Here is a 24135-nt window from a genome sequence, read left to right as displayed (position 1 = left end):
TCTTCTGCCAAGTCGTTGCCTAGGAGAAGTTGCACTCCAGGCATGGGAAAAGGCTTTTCCCTGACGGCGACTTGGACTTCCCCGTTCACGTAGGGACAATCCAGGTGGACTCTGGCGAGGGGGTATGGAGTGGTAGCAGTGAGGTCAGTGATGAAGACAGTTTCTCCGGTGTAGGTGATGTTGGGCACAGCCGACTTCAAGATGATCGATTGTAGAGCCGCTCTGTCCCTCAAGATCTTCAATTTGAAACGTCCCTCCGGATTTGAACCGTTGGCAGAGACAGTTCCAGTATACAGGTGGTTACTGAAAAGAGAAAGATCATTAACCTTAACACCAACATTCATCACAGGCTTACCGGACTTAGGAGGAGTTGGTTTGGGTTTTTGTTGGTCAGTGGTTCCCTTGTATTGAGACTTACCACACTTGTCTATGGTATGTCCGTAGAGTCTACAATACTTGCAGTACAGTTGTGAACCAGCTTGATCGGGGCTCACCTTCTCGTAACTGTACCACGACTTCTTACTGGAGGATGGTTCGGGTGTCAGCCGGTGGATGAGGCTGTAAGTGTCAGCCGACTTAGCACACTTCAGGTAGTCGGTTTCTTCTTTATCTGCTAAGTAGAGGCGGACAGGAGGCGGCACACGTCTCAAGAATTCTTCAACAAGCATCAGGTTGACGAGTTCTGTAAAAGTAGAGACATGTGCTGCTTCCAGCCATTTCATGAAATACCTCTGTTTCGTGTTAGCAAACTCAAGGAAGGTAGTGGTACTTGCCTTCAGGTGGTCACGGAATTTCCTTCTATAACTTTCGGTGGAAAGTAGGTAGGCGTCCAACACTGCTTGTTTCAGAGTGTGGTAGTCATTCTCAGACGCCAGAGTACTGAGTGTGACTGCAGCTCTACCTGTAAGATGGACTCTGAGAAGTGTGGCCCATTGGTCGACAGGCCAACTGAGTTGATTAGCAAGAGTTTCAAAGGTGGTGAAAAACACATCAACTTCTGCTTCTACAAAGGATGGCATTAACTTACTTGCATGTGATATATTAAAACTGACGGGAAGATTGGCAGTAGCTTGCTGGCGTTGAGTGAAGTGTGAAGTTTCCAAGGCGATTTCACGTTGACGACACTCTAGAGCCAGAGTCGCTTGTTGCTTGTCATGTTCGTGTTGTATTTCCAACTCGCGTTGTTTGGTTTCAAGCTGTACTCGTTCACGTTCACGGAGTAATGCGACCTCACGTTCGTGTTCTTCTCTCCTCAAAGCGGCCTCGCGTTCTTGTTCGTTTCTCCTCAAAGCAGCCTCGCGTTCTTGTTCGTGTCTCCTCAAAGTAGTTTCACGTTCTCTGAGGGTGATTTCTCGTTCTTGTTCTTCCCTACGTATGGCAGCTGCTTCTCTTTGCTGCTCACGTTCAATCTTGGCCAGCTCTAGTTTGAGTTTCAGCGTTGCCAAGTCAGGTTTATCTGCAATATAGTAAGTTTCATGAGTTTCAGAGTCGATCTTACCTTGCTCTAAATAGTAATCCAGCAACAGGTTGTGTAGGTCATTTTTGTTGGCTTGGTAGGGAACTTCTAGTTGATACTCATGTGCAAGAGTTTGTAATTCAGTCTTCTTGGCACGACTTAAAGTCCCTATTTCACCTGCTGGATTTGTTCGGAAAGCTTGGAACGAAACATGGTGAAATTAGGAAATAAAGGTACACGAATATTCAATAGTGAATGTCAGAAACAGGACAACGTGGCAACTGGTACCTATCCTGTGTGATCTTTAACAATTAAAGTTAAGTAAAAGATATTAAATGATTAAATTAAATCAAGGGCGCAGGAAATCTTGTACCCGGTACTCATGTAAGAGGATAAGGGCAAGAAAATCCTACTAACTAATGAAACAGTTTCGAAAACAAAAGAAACAGTAAATTGTCTCAAAAGTAAAATTTGTAGTCCAAGGATGTAGGCATACCTTGCCAAGTCTCTATAGGACATAAAGCAAGTTTTTCCTACTGAATTTAATATGATACTTACAGAATTAGCAAACTTTTGTGCTCTGAAAAGTAAGCTAATTCCCTACCGTTGTATGTATCATCATCTCTGACTGACGTGTAGGGGTGCGAGGTGTCAACTGGTGACGAGAACTGCTGCTGAGGTCCCAATTCAGCAACTAAAGTTCGAGCTAGAGGAACTATGGCCCTCTTTGTCCTCCTACAGTCAGATTGCAGAAGATTGGGTACTCTTGACCCGGGGCAGACCACAGTACCAGGGTACCAATATGATGATCTGTCAAAATGAGAAATATTCAAGGGACAAAGATGGTAAACACGAGTAATAACACGGAGGGAGAGATGACCAATTAAGAGTATGACTGCGGCCTACAGTCACCACGTAATCCAAAGTTGTCTCACCTTCACCATATGTTACTCTCGTAATGCACAATACACCGCACCTTATAAAAAATGAAATTGAATATGAAAAATAGTAAAGCTACGTTAACAAAGTTAAATACGCTTACCATAAATTACCACTTGGCACCAGTACCTGAGTGAAGCTTCTAGGACAGGCCCCCATATAACTTGTGACGGTAACGCGTTGGTGTTCGGCTGTTTAAGGCTAGGGGTATGGCCTCGTCACATAGTTATAAAAAAAAAATAGAAAAACTGGAACTTCGTCTGTGGTAAGGTAAGGAGAAGACACACAAAACACAAGTAAACTTTAACAATGAAATTTTAATTACGTTAAATAAATCAAAACATGAAAAAATGGACAAACAAATTCGTATAATAAAATCAATCAATCAAAATAATAAGAATAATTAAATGACACAATGAAAAGTTACGTTAAGACAAAATAACAAGAAGTGCAATACAAAAATAATGGTAAGGTGCTGGAATATTGGCTTTAAGCTACCACCTCTCTCAGTACACGCTAACGTCTAGCCGGGAGGAGTGGTAACTGTGGAAGCACTGAATATTCTGAGGTCTGAGGTCTTGGCGACCCCAGACATCAAGTAGTATGGGGGGGGCGAGTGCAGTTGCAGCCAGACCGGCGACCAATCAGCGAGGAGCCGGCAGCGATCAACAGGTAGTTTGGCGGTTTGAGTCTGAACAGGTGTCCCTGGCTGCATACGTTTTGCTCTCTGGCAAACCTTGCTGGTGTTGTTGTCGTTGTTGGACATTTCTTCCATAGTAGTTTTATATAATTTTAACGACGTAATTGTGGAGGGAAGAGCAGGCTCAATCTCTTGAAGGAGATTATCGTCACAATATATATATATATATATATATATATATATATATATATATATATATATATATATATATATATATATATATATATATATATATATATATGTCGTACCTAGTAGCCAGAACGCACTTCTCTGCCTACTATGCAAGGCTCGATTTGCCTAATAAGCCAAGTTTTCATGAATTAATTTTTTTTCGACAACCTAACCTACCTAACCTAACCTAACTTTTTCGGCTACCTAACCCAACCTAACCTTTAAAGATAGGTTAGGTTAGGTTAGGTAGGGTTGGTTAGGTTCGGCCATATATCTACGTTAATTTTAACTCCAATAAAAAAAAATTGACCTCATACGTAATAAAATGGGTAGCTTTATCATTTCATAAGAAAAAAATTAGAGAAAATATAATAATTCAGGAAAACTTGGCTTATTAGGCAAATCGGGCCTTGAATAGTAGGCCGAGAAGTGCGTTCTGGCTACTAGGTACGACATATATATATATATATATATATATATATATATATATATATATATATATATATATATGTTGTACCTAGTAGCCAGAATGCCCTTGTCGACCTACTATGCAAGACCAAATTTGCCTAATAAGCCAATTTTTTTTAATCAATATATTTTTCAAATTTAAAAAAGAAAATTCTTATGAAATGATAAAGCTATTCATTTCATGATGTATGAGTTAATAATTTTGTTTAATTTGACTTAAAACTAATGTAGATATATGACTAAATCTAACCAATCTTACCTAATTTAACCTACCCTATCTTAACCTAACCTAAACTAACATAACTATGTCAATAATTCATGTTTTTAATATAAAATAATAATAATAATTCAATTAAACCAACTGGAAATTTGGTGTTGAAATTAAAGAATATATATGTATGTATATATACATATACATATATATATATATATATATATATGTCATACCTAGTAGCCAGAACGCACTTCTCTGCCTACTATGCAAGGCCCTATTTGCATAATAAGCCAGGTTTTCATAAATTAATGTTTTTTCGACTACCTAACCTACCTAACCTAACCTAACCTAACTTTTTCGGCTACCTAACCTAACATAACCTATAAAGATAGGTTAGGTTAGGTTAGGTAGGGTTGGTTAGGTTCGGTCATATATCTACGTTAATTTTAACTGCAATAAAAAAAACTGACCTCATACATAATGAAATGGGTAGCTTTATCATTTCATAAGAAAAAAATTAGAGAAAGTAGATTAATTCAGGAAAACTTGGATTATTAGGCAAATCGGGGCTTGCATAGTAGGCTGAGAAGTGCGTTCTGGCTATTAGGTACGACATATATATATATATATATATATATATATATATATATATATATATATATATATATATATATATATATATGTCGTACCTAATAGCCAGAACGCACTTCTATGCCTACTATTCAAGGCCCGATTTGCCTAATAAGCCAAGTTTTCATGAATTAATATATTTTCTCTAATTTTTTTCTTATGAAATGATAAAGCTACCCATTTCATTATGTATGAGGTCAATTTTTTTTTATTGGAGTTAAAAATAACGTAGATATATGACCAAACCTAACCAACCCTACCTAACCTAACCTAACCTATCTTTATAGGTAAGGTTAGGTTAGGTAGCCGAAAAAGGTAGGTTAGGTTAGGTTAGGTAGGTTAGGTAGTCGAAAAACAATTAATTCATGAAAACTTGGCTTATTAGGCAAATCGGGCCTTGAATAGTAGGCATAGAAGTGCGTTCTGGCTATTAGGTACGACATATATATATATATATATATATATATATATATATATATATATATATATATATATATATATATATATATATATATATATATATATATATATATATATATGCAATGCAGGTATAAAAAATCAAAGATGTTTAAGCTCTATTCAGTTATAGTTCAGTTGTGTGTGTAAACTAAAGTCTTTATATAATCCTTTTTTGTGAATGAAGTTTTAAATACATAAAATAAACTGATAATACAAAAATAATTGGGGGCGGTGGGAATACAATATGTAAGTGTATGTAATAGTGATCACACTGATGTCAACAAGTTCAGACCTATATCAATTCTGCCAAACTTGTCAAAAATATTGAAGAACCTAATCGACAAGCAGCTTTTCTCTTATCTAGCCAAACTCAATATACTTAGCTCTTGTCAATATGGTTTCAGACCCCAAAAAATCACTAACAATGCACTTATTAGTATGATTAACTTGATACATGCAGCTCTTGACAAAAATGAGTTCCCTGTTGGGTTATTTGTGGACCTGCGTAAGGCTTTTGACACTGTCAACCACCAAAACCTTCTTCTTAAATTACAGCATTATGGAGTCAGAGGTCACTCCCTGCAATACCTTTAAGTCTTACCTTACTGACAGGCTCCAGTATGTTTCTGTGAATAATTCAATTTATCCCACCCTACCCATCAACATTGGTGTTCCCCAGGGCCGCATACGTGGCCCTCTCCTCTTTCTCATCTACATTAATGACCTTCCAAATGACTCCCAACATCTCAAACCAATTCTATTTGCTGACAACACGAACTTCTTTTACTCCAGTCCTGACCCTCTTGCTCTAAATGTCACAGTGAATACTGAGCTAAGTAAAGTCCATCACTGGCAAACTGCCAACAAACTCACCCTCAATATTGACAAAACTTTCTATGTTTTGTTTGGCAATAAATCCTCAAATCAATTAAATGTCAGGATAAACAATACCCAAGTTTGTAAAAAAGTAAATGGCAAATTCCTTGGAATTCTCATTGACAACAAGCTGAATTTCCAGGGACACATTCTGAATATATCAAAAAGTTTCAAAAACTGTTGGCATTCATTCTAATGTCAAATACTATGTACCTCGCCCTGCCCTGGCAACACTCTATTACTCTCTCATCTATCCTTATCACAACTATGGTATTTGTGCTTGGGGGGTTCTACTACCCAAATTCATTTACGTCCTCTAATTCCTCAACACATTTTATTATCAGGTATAGTTAATGTCCAAATGTTTCAAAACTCAACTATTTCCATTTCAAAACAAAAAAGTAATGAGAACATTAGAAAACATTAAAATATAGCCTAATTAATTAATTAATAAAATAGCACAATTCTCAGAGCGCTTAAAGGCGTTTTGAGCAATGAAGTTGTTAATTTTATATATAATATATATTTACCTGTGACTCCTGCTTAGCAAAAATTTGATCTCTGTGGAAGTAGGTCTCATCATTGCTAGGAGATATTTTGAGACCATGAACCCTGTGGATGGCACTGTAGTCTTCAAGTCATCAATCTAAAAATACTGGTAATTTTTTAAAATGTAAAATTTTTATAAACAAGATGCAAAAATACATTGCAAGAATAATATGAAGTTATTATACAATTTCTTTTAATTTAAATATTTCTTGTCTGGTTGCTGGCTGTGGTGAAAGGATCTACCTCCTCCTTCCTCCTCATTTGCTTATTTCTGTGTCTTGTTCAAGCTAAGTATATACTGTGTACATTATTCAGTTTCTGGCATACTCATGTCCTCTGTGTTTAGTAGTATACTTTGTGTGTAGTAGGTGTTTTTAGGGTTTATATTACTAGTTATTCTAAAGGGGGTCCCATTGGAACCACGTGGTCCCCTACCCTAAGCTGACTCTAACTTCAAGTTAGTCAATAGTAGAGCTTTACCCTAGCTTGTGTTCAGTGTAAAACCTTGTATCCTGTTTATGTGGACCAAGGCTTTTAACGTAAGGTAGTGTGGTAAAGTTATTATTATTATTGTTATTGGTGTGAATGTATATGGGGGGCTGTTAAGGGGTTAATAAATAAGTACCTTAGAACAGAGTATCTCTTCTTCCTGTGTGGGAGTGCATTGATCAACCCTTAGACTGACATAGTCTAGTAGCAAGTTATTATTATTACTGTGGATAGTTTATTTTGGGGGCCGGGCCTTTTAGCTCTCCCATATTTGATAACTCTGTCTTCTAACTACCCTTACCCCTTAATAGTACCAGTTCCCCCATAGCAAGCCCATCACAATACAATTATTTATAACAAGTGGTTGGCCAGTCCGGGAGGAACATTATAAGTGTAAAAAATTAGATTCTTAAGTGCCAAAACTAAAATTTTTTGTTTTCCGCAGAACGGTTGTGTGCTAGCCTAGGGTCCAGCTCATCTAGCAAAGGACATTCTTGCACTGACTGGACACCCAGCTGGATCCCTTCACGATTAAGGTTAGTGTGGCCTTGTGTTAGGGGCCGTGAAATTTTTTTGTTTTTTTCCAATTTTTATTTTTTAATTTTTTCTTTGGCTGGGAGCTAAAATTATTAGTGATGTCATCTGAAATGCAGAGACTGGCAATGGAGCTTTCAGCAGTAGAGATAAAGAAACTTACCAAGTCTAATTTAGTATTGTTAGGCAAGGAATTTGGCCTAGAATTAAATGACGTGGATAAAAAGTGGACTTTGGTGAATGAAATATTACAGCATAGTATTGATGAAGAACTATTGGCAAGTGATACACCTTTATGCCAGCCTAGCGAAGCAGAAAGTGCAACTCATAGGGACAGGGAATTAGCTCTAGAGTTAGCAAAAATAAAATTGGAGGAGCAAAGACTCAAAACCGAGGAGGCTAGAATTAGAGCGAATGCCACTGGACCTCCACCTGCCGGGGATTCAAACCCCAGGCATTATGAGAAAAAGCATAATTTGCCTGAATTTTCCGAGTCGGACCCTGAAAGGTTTTTCAACCATTTTCAGAGATTGGCCACGTCCATGAACTGGCCAAAGGAAGAGTGGGTGAAAATCCTACAGGGAAGACTTAGGGGTAAAGCACAAGATATTTTTATAAACATGCCTGACGATGAGTGTTTTGAATATGATAAAGTCAGGGAACGTATTTTGTGGGCATATGAAATTACTCCTGAAGCTCACCGCCAAGCTTATCGCAAACTTAGGCCTACTCACAACCAACCGCTCACTGAATTTGCTAATGATCAAATTAGATTGTTTGATAAATGGATTCGCTCGGCTAAAGCCGAAACATACGAGGCACTCAAGAACACTTTGTTAATCGAACAGTTTATAGATAGTATGCCAGACATTGTAGCTCAGTATATTAGAGGAAGGGTAGAGGTAAATTCTAAAATAGGGGATTTGGGCAAGTTGGCAGAAAACTACCAATTGGCGGGCAAAAGGCCCAATAAAAATAATTGTATCCCACAGAGTAACAAAACTTATACCCACAGCCAGTCCAGACCAGCTCATTCTAACCCTTTAACTAATGCACCTTCTGTTTCAGACATAACTAACCCTGTTAAAGTGTCTAGTCCCACGGCACCTAAGGGTGAACTGAAGGGTAATTCTGTTAGTAATGTCTTTTCTCCCCGACGTTTTTGTGGTCACTGTCAACGTCCAAACCACACTATTAGCCGTTGTTGGCAACTGTACCCGGAAAAAAGACCGAATGCTCTAGTTGTGACACAGGGCTTGAGGCCTTCGGAAGGGTTAGGGAGTAAGACCGCCAACCCACAGTGGTTGGACTTGCTTACCCCATTCTTATAGAAAGGGAGACTACTTTTGTCTGAGGGTTCTTCCTGGAAGGACGTGGTGATCTTCCGAGACACCGGTGCCATCCAGACTTTAATTTTAGAGAGTGCGTTGCAAGGTGCCAACACTCTCGACACTGGAGAGGTGGTACTGGTCGAGGGTGTCACTAGTGATACTCGAGCCCTCCATAAGGTTACCCTGGAATCTGATTTCCACAAGGGTGTTTGTACAGTCGGAGTCACTTCATACCTACCTTTCCCTAATGTTGATGTAATAATTGATAATGATTTAGCAGGGGATAAGGTAGGGGACTCCAGACTGCCTATTATGTTGCCTACCCCTAAGGTTTGCCTGGATCCACCCGCCGCAGAGGATAATGTTGTGTACCCTGCGTGCGCGGTGACCAGGTCTATGGGACTTAAATGTAAGGGCAGCCCTGTGCTTGCCAAGGTGGTAAATCCCGAGGACACGAGGAGCTTTCCGAGTGGTGAAAACCAAGTGGACCTCGCAGACACATTCATGGCCCGACTCGATGACAAGGCCGAGGACATGGTGGAGAGCCTGCCACCGCCATCTACCGAGAGTAGTGGGGAGGTGGAGGAGAACACTGTTGAGCCTCGGCCAATGGCATCTGACCAAGGCCTAGATGCCTCCTTGAGTGAGTTACAGAAAGCTGACCCCACTCTTGCAGATTGTCATGAGACAGCCGTCTCTATGGAGGAAATTGTAGACGCAGCAACTGGGTACTACTACAATGATCGGATTTTGATGAGAAAATGGAGACCACAGAGTGCTCCCTTATCAAATGAGTGGGAGGTAGTCCACCAGGTTATGTTGCCGACCTGCTATAGAGAAAGAGTTTTGGCAGCTGCTCATGATGATCCTATCCCAGCAAACACAGAACGTTTGTGGACGTTTTTAAATGGTCCCACAAAGGTAATACTGTAACTTTTGACATAAATACGTATATCTGACGTTCTTAAAACCAAAGGATATAACTAAAAACATATATTCTTGAGACACAATTTTTTAAGATTTATGTAAAAATTTAAAAATAATAGTAAATGCTATGGAATTATAATGTTTTCATGCTTTATATTTAAGAATAAATAATTTTCAGTCAACATTTAGTTTTTTTTGTTTACTTTCTGTAAAGCTATCCAATTTACGTTCTTATAACATAAATATAACATTTATGTGACGTCAGTATAACGTTATTTACACGACATCATTACGTTATTATGATGTTATATTAACGTATAATTCCTGTGTGAAAACCAGAATATATATTGAACTTTATGTTTTAAACCTTGTAAAGTTATCATAAAACTTGGAATAAGACGGTAAGCATGCTTTACTTATGAAAATATACAAACAAATCAACAAAAACATTTTAACATAAAAACATGAACAACATGAATGAATTTGTAAAGAATTTTTTAATTTGAGTTAAACTAAATACAAACTTAATATGTTTTGCTAACGCAAAAATATATTCCCGAGGTATTGTAATTGCAAATAAATATTTAATACAATTATTTGTATCATTTTTTTTATTTTAGATTTCCGTATTGCTTGATAATATATAATAGCGTTTAGATAATGCTAGCGCTGGACATTCTTTAGGCTCGTTGCATGTTGTGGTAGTCGCCGCCATTTTAAAACCGTGTCGAGAGGGACTGCTGTTGGCTTATCCACAAAATCCTGCTGCATCTTCAATAGTTAAGGTAACTGTTTTCTTTTATTTGCTCTTAGACATGTGTAGTATATATATAAGCTTGTGGTGGTAGGCTGGATGGTGTGTTGATGGCCCTGGCTGGAGGTGTGTTGATGGTGGTGTTGTGTTGATGGCCCTGGCTAGAGGTGTGTTGATGGTGGTGTTGAGTTGATGGCCCTGGAGGCGTGTTGGTGGCCCTGGAGGTGTGTTGATGGCCCTGGAGACGTGTTGGTGGCCCTGGAGGTGTGTTGGTGGCCCTGGAGGTGTGTTGGTGGCCCTGGAGGTGTGTTGGTGGCCCTTGCTGGAGGTGTGTTGATGGTGGTGTTGTGTTGATGGCCCTGGAGGCGTGTTGATGGCCCTGGAGGTGTGTTGGTGGCCCTGGAGACGTGTTGGTGGCCCTGGAGGTGTGTTGGTGGCCCTGGAGGTGTGTTGGTGGCCCTGGAGGTGTGTTGGTGGCCCTGGAGGTGTGTTGGTGGCCCTGGCTGGAGGTGTGTTGATGGTGGTGTTGTGTTGATGGCCCTGGAGGTGTGTTGGTGGCCCTGGAGGTGTGTTGGTGGCCCTGGAGGTGTGTTGGTGGCCCTGGCTGGAGGTGTGTTGATGGTGGTGTTGTGTTGATGGCCCTGGAGGCGTGTTGATGGCCCTGGAGGTGTGTTGGTGGCCCTGGAGGTGTGTTGGTGGCCCTGGAGGTGTGTTGGTGGCCCTGGAGGTGTGTTGGTGGCCCTGGAGGTGTGTTGGTGGCCCTGGCTGGAGGTGTGTTGGCTGGAGGTGTGTTGATGGTGGTGTTGTGTTGATGGCCCTGGAGGCGTGTTGATGGCCCTGGAGGTGTGTTGGTGGCCCTAGCTGGAGGTGTGTTGATGGCCCTATATATATATATATATATATATATATATATATATATATATATATATATATATATATATATATATATATATATATATATATATATATATATATGTGTTGATGGCCCTATATATATATATATATATATATATATATGTTGATGGCCCTATATATATATATATATATATATATATATATATATATATATATATATATATATATATATATATATATATATATATATATATATATATATATATATATATATATATGCCAAAAAATATGCCAAATATACTACATAAATATACATACTACACACACACATATATATATATATATATATATATATATATATATATATATATATATATATATATATATATATATATATATATCTCATGAATATCAGAGGTCCCAGGACATTGAACCCAGGACAATTATTGTGCATGTGTAGTATGTATATTTATGTAGTATATTTGGCATATTTTTTGGCATTTAGTTAATGCCAGTTAGTGGCATGTCTCTGCACCGTTTCCAGTTTGTTGATATGCTTCTTAAGATATGGGCACCATACAACTGCTGCATACTCCAACTTTGGTCTAACAAAAATTGTGAACAATTTCAAAATTTCATGTTGAAGAAATCCTGTTTCCTAGTTCTGCATCTGTTTTGGTATAACACCTCCTTTTTTCACACCTCTATTTTTTACATTCATCAATGTTTCGGTACGTGCAATAGTATGTATTGTTTCATTGCAGATAACAGCATTTAAATTTTGTTTGTTTCTTAGACTTAGACTCGTACTACCAAGTTGCTGTTGGCAATTGGATAATTTTTTTATGAAGTCATTTGTTATTTTTTCCCCTATAGTAATTTATGCTTTTGATCTCAATTAGTTTTATATCCTAGCTTTTTAATTTTTTCCCCTTATATATTGCCATCTTATCTGTCTGCTTTACATGGCTTAAGCAGAGTCATGTCTGCTTAAGCCTTTGTTATTTTACTAATTTACCTGTTTTAATTATTATTTGTTTTCAAAGTTTAGTTTACCCCATTTTATTTGCTTTTTGCAGTACAGTACTTTACTAATAATCTTGTAATAGTAATTGGTAATGTAGCACTTGGCCTTTCTCCTTCAGAATGTATGCACACATTATAGAAAAAAGAAGAGAATACCACACAAGATGGCAGCTGTATGTCACGGGCCAAAAAGCGACGCCTAAAAGAACAGGCGTCCCAGCGTGGCAAAAATGAAAATAGTGATGAGGTTGAGATTCAGTTGTTGAATCAGGATCCTTTGGCCAATGTTACAACAAACAGCATAGACGATGACCATGCTGCTTTGTCATCTAATTCAGAACCTAATATTGGTTGTGGAGCCAATGAAGATGCATCATCTCTGGAAAGTCAGAGAGAGAGAGATTGGACTTGGGACATGATTGATGAGCATGACCCAATATCATCAGAGTCAGAGAGCAGTGGTGATGAGGATGATAAATCATTATCAGATGTATTGTTAGTATGGGTTAATAAATATGGCATAACACACAATGCCATTGATAATTTATTAAAAAAATTGAGAAAACAGGGACATGCTGACTTGCCAAAAACAGCTTGTTCGTTACTGAATACAGTTAAACATATACCTACTGAGACTAAATCAGGCATGATGTATATCTACTTGGGGTTAGAGGAGGAAATGTTGAAAACTTTAAGGCTGTATCCTAAATCAACAATAAGAGATTTGGCAGAAATATCTTTAATTTGCAACATTGATGGTTTGCCAATATTTAGAAGTAAAAATGAAAGTTTATGGCCTGTTCTTTGTGCTATCAATAATGTCAAACCTATAAGAGTTTTCCCAGTAGTCCTCACATACGGAAGCTCTAAACCTAGTGATTTAGATTTTTTAAATGAATTCATTCAGGATTTGAAAAAAATTATGCACTATGGATTTAAAAATGATGACAAAACATTGCCAGTAAAACTAAAAGGAGTCATATGTGATGCCCCAGCAAAAGCAATGGTGAAGGCAATCAAACTCCACTCTGGCTACTTTGGGTGTGATAGATGTACCCAAGAGGGTGTTTGGAATGGAAGAATGATCGAGTTATCAACAAGTGAAAAATTTACAACTCAGAACAGATGAAGATTTTCGTAATCAATCTAATTCTCAACATCACCATGGTAGATCACCATTCTGTGACTTAAATATAAATATGGTGAGTACTTTTCCCATAGACTATATGCATCAGATATGTCTTGGGGGTTATGAAAAGGTTACTTCTTGCCTGGATACGAAATAAAAACGTAAAATTATGTGCTCGCCAAGTTGATGAAATTAGTCAGCGTCTAATTCAACTAACACAATTTGTGCCTATGCACTTTGCACGTAAACCTCGAAGTCTTTCAGAGGTTGATAGATGGAAAGCGACTGAATACAGGCAACTCCTTCTCTACACCGGTAAGATTGTACTGAAGGGAATCTTACCCAAAGAATTGTATGACCATTTCCTGACTCTGAGTGTAGCCATTTCTATTTTGTATCACCTAAATTGATTCAGTTAAATTACAGCCAATATGCACATGATCTTTTGCTGTACTTTGTGTTAAAGGCTCGTGAGCTGTATGGTAAGGATTTTTTAGTGTACAATGTACACTGCCTAACACACATATCCTCTGATGCCAAAGAGTTTGGTAGTTTGGACAGATGTTCAGCATTTCCATTTGAAAATTACCTGCAGCAGGTTAAGAATATGGTTCGATCAAGTAAAAACCCTCTTGTTCAAATTGCAAAGAGGCTGAAAGAGATGCAGCATGCTCAAAGGATTTATACACCAAATACAGAACATAAAATATATACCAAGGCACCAAACAATGCCTATTTGCTGAATAATGAAACTTGCTGCCAAGTTTTGGACACTGTCAGTGACACCGATGAAAATGGAGACAGCATGTTCCTTTGCAGGGTATATTCGAGAAGTATACCTCTCTTTGAGAAACCTTGTAACTCCAAATTAATTGGATCATTTAAGGTTCTTACTAGGAATTCATCCATTGAAGGTGATTCCAGCAAGAAAACTAAACCGCACAGGTATGATGATCGAGACAGAAAGCGCAAATACTTTTCTGTCAATACTACATGACTTATGACAAGTACGTATTTAAATACTGTATCCATGCTTTAATAATAGTTTGAACTAATATTGTAAGTTAATGAGATTCACAATTTTGTTTTTTATTAAAGCTATTATCTTTTGACCAATATTTACCTGTTTAAAAATCCCATTACCCTGTATTTCATGAAAATTATTAATATTTTGAGAGCACATTAAGAGATAAAACTGTATTAAGCCTTTTAGTCCATACATGGCAGCTACTGTTTATACCAACCGAAAATCATTTACAAATGTGGCTAATCTATGATTGACACAATCAAGTAAATCTATTACCAACTTTATGCTAATTTCTTTTTTTGGGGAGAACAACCCTTAATAAGATTTTTCAATTTTGTAGATGACATCTGAAAAGCAGTATGCAGTGGTAGGCTTCAATGATCGTAGTGTGGGTATCATCTCCACAACCTGGATTGAAAAATCTGATGATGTAAGCATTACTTTGAAACTAAAAAAATTGCATATATTGAGTTGCTTTAAAAATATTCCAAATTAGTGCTAAAATTAGCATGTAACAGTTTATTTCGACTTTTCAGGAAAAAATATTGTGCTGGTGGCCACAGAGCAGGCATACAGTTAGTGCCCAAAAGCACGAAAAGCCAGACACGACAAATTGGCGAGTGCATGTCGTATCAACAATCCTATCAACAACTGGTAGGTATTAAATTTATAATTATTAAGATTTAAGATACAAGACACCTATTCATTCATTCACCATAACTTTAACACTGCAGACAAAAACAGCATTATAATTATATTTTAATCACAAGATGGGTTTCCTCATAGCTACTTAAGACTTTTGTGCCCCAGTTATAAGTTCCAAATCATGTACGTCGTTTTATTAAACATCTCTTTAGGAAGCTGATTTAAGTTATTTCTTAGTGTTCACTACTCTACTAGGTAACGATAAATATATATCTCGCTGATTTATTACTAATTATATTCAATTATTACAGATGATTTTGCCGTTGCAAAACGAAGATGCTTAGCTGCGGAAGACACTTCAAATGTCGAAACTGAAGACGATATGGGCTATCCTCGACAACGAAAAAGGAAACCATGCTTCAAATATGAAGAAGAGAATTCCGAGAATAACAAACGTAAGCATTGATAACCTACTACAGTAATTTAAAAAAAATTTGCAACTTGAAAAATGCCATTCAATACATTAAGCAATTTAAATAATTTCAGGCAATCATCACTCGTCTCAATCCAAGAAGAAGTGTTCGCCATCTTCATATGAGAATACACCTTCAAAAGAAATAAGTCCTCCGCAAATACCATATTATTCTGGTATATTAAGTGAATGTAAGGATTAGTAGTAAATAACATTAAAAGTTCTAAATTGATATTTAACCATGCTTCCTTTGTTTGGTTATTTATGCTTTTGGTTTAAAAAAAACTAAAAACTGCTCTAAACTTAGTTCTTGCTGTTTTTTTTTTTGTTTTGTTTAATTCCTTCTGGAAGTACTAGAAGCTTTGAGTAATTTTTATGCTTATCTGGAATTTCTGTATAGAAATATGTGTTTATTTCTAATTGTTTAATATTAAGTATATTATTCTTTTATGTGCATATGGGGTCTAGTGAACTTTTCCCACTTTGTCTAGCAGGTGCTTTTCACTTGTCACAGTTCAGGGAAATTTTGGTTTTCCTTTGATCTAGTCACTAGAAACAAGCAGGTTTGTTATTACTTTTCTTTTTGTTTGTCCCTTACGTGTTAATTTGTCCTTTATCTTACCTTTACCTTACGTGTTAATTTGTCCCTTACCTTAAGTTAATTTTTAAAATATGTATCTCATATTGACCCCCACCTCTCTCATGTTAGTTCAAACTATATTAAAGTCTTAAAAATATATTTTGGTTAACAAGTGTTTGAAATAAGCATAACTCCTTTTCAGCTAATAGAACAGTCCTACAAAAGCCGTCTCCAGTGAAGACTACACTTCACAATACACCTTCAACGCCATCAGTATTTCCTCATGAAGGTAATAAGTTAATTTTTAAAATGTGTATTTCATGTTGACCCCCACCTCTCTCATGTTAGTTCAAACTATATTAAAGTCTTAAAAATATTATTTGGTTAAAAAGTGTTTGAAATAAACATAACTCCTTTTCAGCTAATAGAACAGTCCTACAAAAGCAGTCTCCAGTGAAGACTACACTTCACAATACACCGTTGACGCCATCAGTATTTCTTCATGAAGGTAATAAGTAATTATTTAAAATATATATCATGTTGACCCACTCTCTCATGTTGACCCTCATTCTCTCTCTCATGTTGACCTCCCTTTTCTCATGTTGAAATTTGTTTTGTTAATTTTGTTCTGTCACCTCTTCTTATTCTGTGTGTATGTGTCTGTCTGTCTCTGTATGTCTCTCTGTCTTTCTTTTCTTTCTTTTTCTTTATTTATTTCTTTCTTTTCTTTTTTCTTCTCTTCTCATGTTGGCCCTCCTCTCTCTCATGATAACCCCCCCCCCTCTCTGATGTTGGCTCACCCTCTTTCTGATGTTGGGTAGTTTAAATGTGATGTAGACATATAGTATAACTTATAATATTAGTATGCAGTAGTAAAAGCTCATGAAATTTGTTGATTATACAGTACAGTAGTTAGATTTTAATAGCTAAATCTTGCAATCTTAAAGACAATGAGCTGGTCACGCCAAGTACTTCAGTCGTTAGGACTCCAAGGTCAAGGAATTTATTCGACCCAAAGTCACCAGACAAGAACGATGGGAGTTTGAAAGAAATGATGCAGAATATGAGTAAGTTTTGAAAGTTTAATTAATTTATTATGTAGCCTATAACCTATATGTACCCTATGGGTGATAGGCATAAGTTTCATGTTCAAGTAGACTGCAAACTGAGCAGGTTAGATTGCTGAATTTGCTTCCAATTATATAAGCAGTTTCATAATTACTAAGAAATTATCCCATTATCTATCACATCAGTCATAGCCTACTTTTTGGGTGCTTTCTCAGTGTCAGTTATTTTAAAATATACTTTATAATGCTTTTATTTTAAATGTACATTCAAGATATGTAATATAATAGCATGTACACTTTCTATATACTGTATAAATTTCCAGGTAACATGTTGCAGGCCATATACACTGAAGTGAATGAACTGAAAAGTGATGTGAATGAACTGAAAAGTGATGTGAAGATATTGAAAGCAACTTTGACTACAAAAGAAACAGACAAGATCATAGAAGATCTAATACCAAATCCTATTGCTGCAGAAGGTGATCTTAATATTCTCAATAGGAAGTTAGCGGAATCGAGTTTCAGAACAAAATTTGTAAGTGGTATTTTAACAGTAATGTTTCCTTCAATTTTTCATCTTAAATATTACAGATATTTGCTAATTTTCTAATTAAAATTTTTTGATAGTTCATGCAGAAAAGATAAAATTGCTAAATAATAAGAATAATGATATAATCTTGTTTATATAGGATAGGATAAAATATAACACTTATGTATTTGTAAATTATGTAATATTAACACAGAGTCTTTCACACTCTCCTGAGTGCTTTCTCAAGGTCTTGAGTGTATGGTTAGGATGAGGCTTACATTTCAACGACTATATTTCTCTTGCTAATTTTGTTAGTCGTTGAGATGTATCTCTTCATAACACACACACTTATCTGCTTGATGGGGGTCTGGGAGTTCTTCTACTCCCCAAGCCCGGCCCGAGGCTAGGCTTGACTTGAGAACTTTGGTCTAGTGCTTGGTGATTGTGGGGATTATCATAGAGGATTACATGCTGTTATGGAAATAGTCAACTAGAGGGTTATTTTGTAGACCCAGGTCAATATTGAAATCACCTCCTAGAATGATGTGATTTTTGTTGAGATGTTATTTATGATAAGATGCCTTATCATAAGTTATGATATATATATATATATATATATATATATGTTTCATTGAATATGACCGCATATTCTGTATTTATTATTTTCTGGTTTAGGGCTTCTATCCCTCTAACTATTTTCTTAGCATCAGGGCTTAATTGAAATAGGAGTTCTCCAAAACTCATTTTCGTACTTTTAAGGTGAAGAAAAGAAGTGATTTACTATAGAGTGTATTACACTTATTTATATAATTTGCACGACGTTTCGAACCTCCATGGTTCATTCTCAAGTGAACAGATCTTACAATACTAGTTGATTTTATACCCGCACTGGGTCAGGTGATAATACAATGAAGGTGAAAACATGGGGGGATACATAAGGGATAAATGTGAGGTGAAACATAGAGGCTGCAGAAGGCTTATTGGCCCATACGAGGCATCTCCTATCTAAACAAAGATTAATCCAGTGTAATTGGCATGTTATGTTGGACATTGTCTTCTGTGTTGGCATCGATATGTTCTTGTCTTGTCCTTACTCTCATGGTAGGTAGAGTAAATAGTTCCGTGATTTGGGTGTTCATGGTAGGTCGCTCTATTCTTATGTGAATTGCCTCAAGAATTTGTAATCTTCTTGCATCTTGGGTTTTGTCTATTATGCAAGTATTCTTGTTCAACATTTCTCTTGTTAGAAACATTTCTCTTGTTTTCTCTTGTTGTTCTCTCTAAGAGAACTAACTCTAAGAGAACTCTCTAAGAGTATTGTAAGATCTGTTCACTTGAGAATGAACCATGGAGGTTCGAAACGTCGTGCAAATTATATAAATAAGTGTAATACACTCTATAGTAAATCACTTCTTTTCTTCACCTTAAAAGTACGAAAATGAGTTTTGGAGAACTCCTATTTCAATTAAGCCCTGATGCTAAGAAAATAGTTAGAGGGATAGAAGCCCTAAACCAGAAAATAATAAATACAGAAATATGCGGTCATATTCAATGAAACATGTTTGAAAGAAAACCTGCTGCCAGTATACACCAATATATATATATATATATATATATATATATATATATATATATATATATATATATATATATATATATATATGTATATATATATATGTATACATACACATACATACACATACATACATACATACACACATACATACATACATACACATACATACATACATACATACATACATACATACATACATACATACATACATATATCAAAATTACTAGTGTACTACATTTTTGTTGTTGCTTTTAGGTGTTGCTTTTAACCAGTGTATGTGGGTCTGATTGTGCAACTACGGTTCGAAGAATGATGAAGAAGATAGGAACAAACGGCCTTTGGTCATTATACAGCCTAAAAGGACAAAAGAAGAAATTAGCATTTCTAGAAAAACAAGAACTATATAATGTTATTTTAAGTAAGTAACAAAAAAATTAAATAATTTTTTTTATTTAAAATTCACTAAAAAATTAAAATTTTAAGTTCAAATTAAGTGTACATTAAGTATAAATGATTATATTTCTATCACTTGCTCTTAAGATTGTTTCATTTAATAGAGGTTGGTCATAATTGTTCTCTGCTGCTAGTACTGTAGAACTGACTGACTTAGCTATGGGAAAATGTAAACTTAATTGGTTTATCCTTTACAGTATTTTGCAGTTTATTTCATGATCCTGTGGTTAATACTTGCATAAATAGTAGATTGCAAAATGCATTTTTATATCATTAGTATTAAATAATAATAATAATGTAAATAATTGACTTTTAAACAACGTACAATTCATTGGTCGGTGAGATTATATTAGTAATATTTTTTCATTCTTGCAAAGCCTCAATAAAGCCGTTAACATGTTAATATAAACTTGATCACCTTCCACTTTTTTTCTCATGTGCTACCTACATGTACGAAACCTTATTCCTAAATGCATACAGTATCTTGTTCTGAAACTTGTCTTTTATATGTTGTGTATCACCATCTCTGGAGAGTTTTATCTGATGTGTAAATTACTTTTAATTTTACAGAATATTATTGTTATACAGAATTTGTTATATAAATAACTGTTAATTTTACAGAATCATCTATCAACGCACATCCGCAAGTTAAGGTGGAAGACGTGACCTTTCAAATTTCTGAAGTACTTAAACATGCTCCAAACAGACCTGGTGGATCTAGGTACAAGGTAAAATAATTTAAATTTTTTTTGTTTTCACTAATTATCTGTTTATATATATATATATATATATATATATATATATATATATATATGTATATATATATATATATATATATATATATATATATATATATATATATATATATATATATATATATATATATATATATATATCGTACCTAGTAGCCAGAACACACTTCTCATCCTACAATGCAAGGCCTGATTTGCCTAATAAGCCAAGTTTTCATGAAATAATTGTTTTTCGATTACCTAACCTACCTAACCTAACCTAACTTTTTCGGCTATCTAACGCAACCTAACCTATAAAGATAGGTTAGGTTAGGTAGGGTTGGTTAGGTTCGGTCATATATCTACGTTAATTTTACCTCCAATAAAAAAAATTGACCTCATATATAATGAAATGGGTAGCTTTATCTTTTCATAAGAAAAAAATTAGAGAAAATATATTAATTCATGAAAACTTGGCTTATTAGGCAAATCGGGCCTTGCATAGTAGGCTGAGAAGTGCATTCTGGCTACTAAGTACGACATATATATATATATATATATATATATATATATATATATATATATATATATATATATATATATATATATATATATATATAATATATATATATAGATATATAGATAGATATATAGATAGATAGATAGATAGTCAGTGTCAGACCACGGAGGAAAATTGAAACAAGAATTTTTCCGATGCAGGAACCACACACAGGCCCAAACATGGATAATCATAGCATAAAAATGGTAAATATTTACAATGAATTAGTGAGACAAATGTGTTCCAATGATCCTACTTAAATCGCCCTTTAATTGATCAATTAAAAATGAATCTAAGTTATATAAACCGCTGCTAATGTTCAATTTACTTTCTTTTGTGATCTGATCAAAAGCAGATCCAATTATGTTTCTGTTATAAGTACTTGTACAATTCATTATTGAAGAAGCCATCTCCCAATCTATGTTTGGGCCTGTGTGTGGTTGCTGCATCGGATGGGCCAATAGGCCCTCTGCAGTGTCCACGTATTGTACCTCGCCTCACTCCATCATTCTCTCCTGCCTATTTATGTCCAGTTCTCGACCTGTAAATCCACTCGTTCTGAAGATGTCCTAATGTCCGAAGATGTCCTAATGTCTTAACAGCAAGTGTTTCTGTCAAATTCCTTAAGGAAATATCTGAGTTCCCCATTATGACCTCTCCACAAATCAGGTTTTTCAACTGCTTCAAGCTCATTTTCTTCCAGATTATAATGCATTGCATACTTTAGTCCCAAAAAGACATGGTCACTTTTACCCAAGGGAGGGAGGTACTGAATGATAAATCTCTCCTCTTTCCTGGTAAATATAATATCCAGCATGGAGGGAACATCCCCTTCCCTCATATATATATATATATATATACATGCAATTGACGATCACAAAACACTGATCATTTTATGCGGAAAATCCACAGAGAAATATGAAATGAGGTGAACGTTTCGGCTTTGTTAAAGCCTTTGTCAACACCAGACTCAATCAGTCTGGTGTTGACAAAGGCTTTAACAAAGCCGAAACGTTCACCTCATTTCATATTTCTCTGTGGATTTTCCGCATATATATACATATATATATATATATACATATATATATATATATATATATATATATATATATATATATATATATATATATATATATATATATATATATATATATATATATATATATATATATATATATATATATATTTGTGTGTGTGTAATTTATATAAACAAATAAATATTAATTAATTTTGTTAATATCTTTTCAGGGAAAACTTGCAAGTACGATTCGTATACAAGAGGGGCAACAAGAGGCAGAGGATGTCTACTAAGAAAATTCACAATTAAGTGTTTATCCTCACTCTTGATATATGGTCTTCTCTGGTCTCTTTATTTTCTCTCCTCACAAATGTCCCTTTTTTTTAATTTCTTTTACGTTTCTCTCCTGTTTTTCTTGTCTCTTTTTATCTCTCCTTTCCTCCTCTCTTCTAACACCTCTCGTTTTCTGTCTCTTCTAGCTTCTCTCTTCCTTTACTTTTTACATTTGTGGAATTCACTTGCGTCGTTTTTATCTTGTATCTTTTTCTTATCTTGTCTTTCTCTTCCCCTTCTCTTCAATGTTCTCTCATTTCTCTCTCCCCTCTCTGTTGTTTCTATTCTGTCTTCTCTCCCCTTGCCTTAATTTTGTTCTGTCTCCTCTCTTCTTGCATGGTGCTAACATTTGAATAAATGATTTATAATTTGTATTTTTAGTCATAGAAAAACTATAGTGTTATGTTATATAGTATATAGTGTATACTCAGGAAATTTTACTTGTTTTAGATTTAAGTAACAATAACTGCTTGTAACGTCAGGCTGATCTCACTCAGCATGACATGAATCACAGGCTGCTTGATCACGAAATCTATTGTGTTCACATATTGCTTATATAGATTTTTACTTTTATATTCTATTAGATTCAGATTCAGATTCAGATGTTTATTCAGGTAAGGTATATACATACAAGTGATGTTACATTAATGGATTGATATATAGATAAAGCTAGTACATACAATGCCTAAAGCCACTATTACGCAATGCGTTTCGGGCAAGAAAAACATTAATATCTAGAACTTAATACTAATTGAGCATAAAGAATAAAAAGTGTTGAGAACAAATACAAATAAAGATAAAAAAAAGGGGGAACATGACTGAAAAAGCAGCACAAATACAATAGGTTGACAGTGTTGATTAAAAAAAAAGAAAATAACGGACATGGGTTGACAATAGAGGAGTGAGGTAGGTTACAGGGAATTTATTAGGTAGTGTTTAGTTTTTATCTTAAACTGGTTGAGAGAGGTACAGTCTTTAACATGGTTGGGAAGGTCATTCCACATTCTGGGCCCCTTGATTTGTAGAGCATTTCTGGTTTGATTAAGTCGTACTCTAGGAATATCAAAACTGTATTTATTTCTGGTGTGATGCTCATGGGTTCTGTTACAACCTTCTATGAAGCTTTTGAGATCAGGATTGGCATTACAATTTAGCGTTTTGTATATGTATAGTACACATGAGAGAATGTGCAGTGACTTAATGTCTAACATATTCAGGGATTTGAATAGGGGTACCGAGTGATGTCTGGGGCCAGAATTGGATATTGTCCTAATAGCAGCTTTGTGTTGAGTAATTAGAGGACGTAAATGATTTTGGGTAGTAGAGCCCCAAGCACAAATACCATAGTTGAGATATGGATAGATAAGGGAGTAATAGAGAGTCACCAGGGCAGGGCGTGGTACATAATATCTGATCTTAGAAAGAATGCCCACAGTTTTTGAAACTTTTTTAGATATGTTTAGAATGTGTCCCTGGAAATTCAGCTTGTGGTCAATGAGAATGCCAAGGAATTTGCCATCTAATTTGTTACAAATTTGGGTATTGTTTATTTTGAGATTTATTTGATTAGAGGATTTATTGCCTTTAGAGGTTTTATTGTAGAGGATTTATTGATTAGAGGATTTTATTTAGAGGATT

General features: G+C 35.6%; 1 protein-coding gene across 1 annotated transcript; it reads left to right on the top strand.

The window, feature by feature from the left end:
* The first annotated feature begins 16381 nt into the window (after window positions 1-16381).
* LOC123752088 (uncharacterized) lies at window positions 16382-22939 on the top strand. The gene is made up of 7 exons (XM_069334725.1): window positions 16382-16520; window positions 16653-16739; window positions 17179-17298; window positions 17622-17833; window positions 19659-19821; window positions 20478-20584; window positions 22395-22939. Exons 3-7 carry the CDS (start codon window positions 17283-17285, stop codon window positions 22455-22457), a joined length of 561 nt encoding a protein of 186 aa, XP_069190826.1. The 5' UTR covers window positions 16382-16520; window positions 16653-16739; window positions 17179-17282; the 3' UTR covers window positions 22458-22939.
* Window positions 22940-24135: the final 1196 nt, after the last annotated feature.

This window comes from Procambarus clarkii, chromosome 31 (assembly GCF_040958095.1).
Source record: "Procambarus clarkii isolate CNS0578487 chromosome 31, FALCON_Pclarkii_2.0, whole genome shotgun sequence".
In the NCBI taxonomy this organism is placed as follows: domain Eukaryota; kingdom Metazoa; phylum Arthropoda; class Malacostraca; order Decapoda; family Cambaridae; genus Procambarus; species Procambarus clarkii.
Note: the sequence above shows the minus strand (reverse complement) of the source record. Positions and strands in the feature narration are given on the sequence as shown.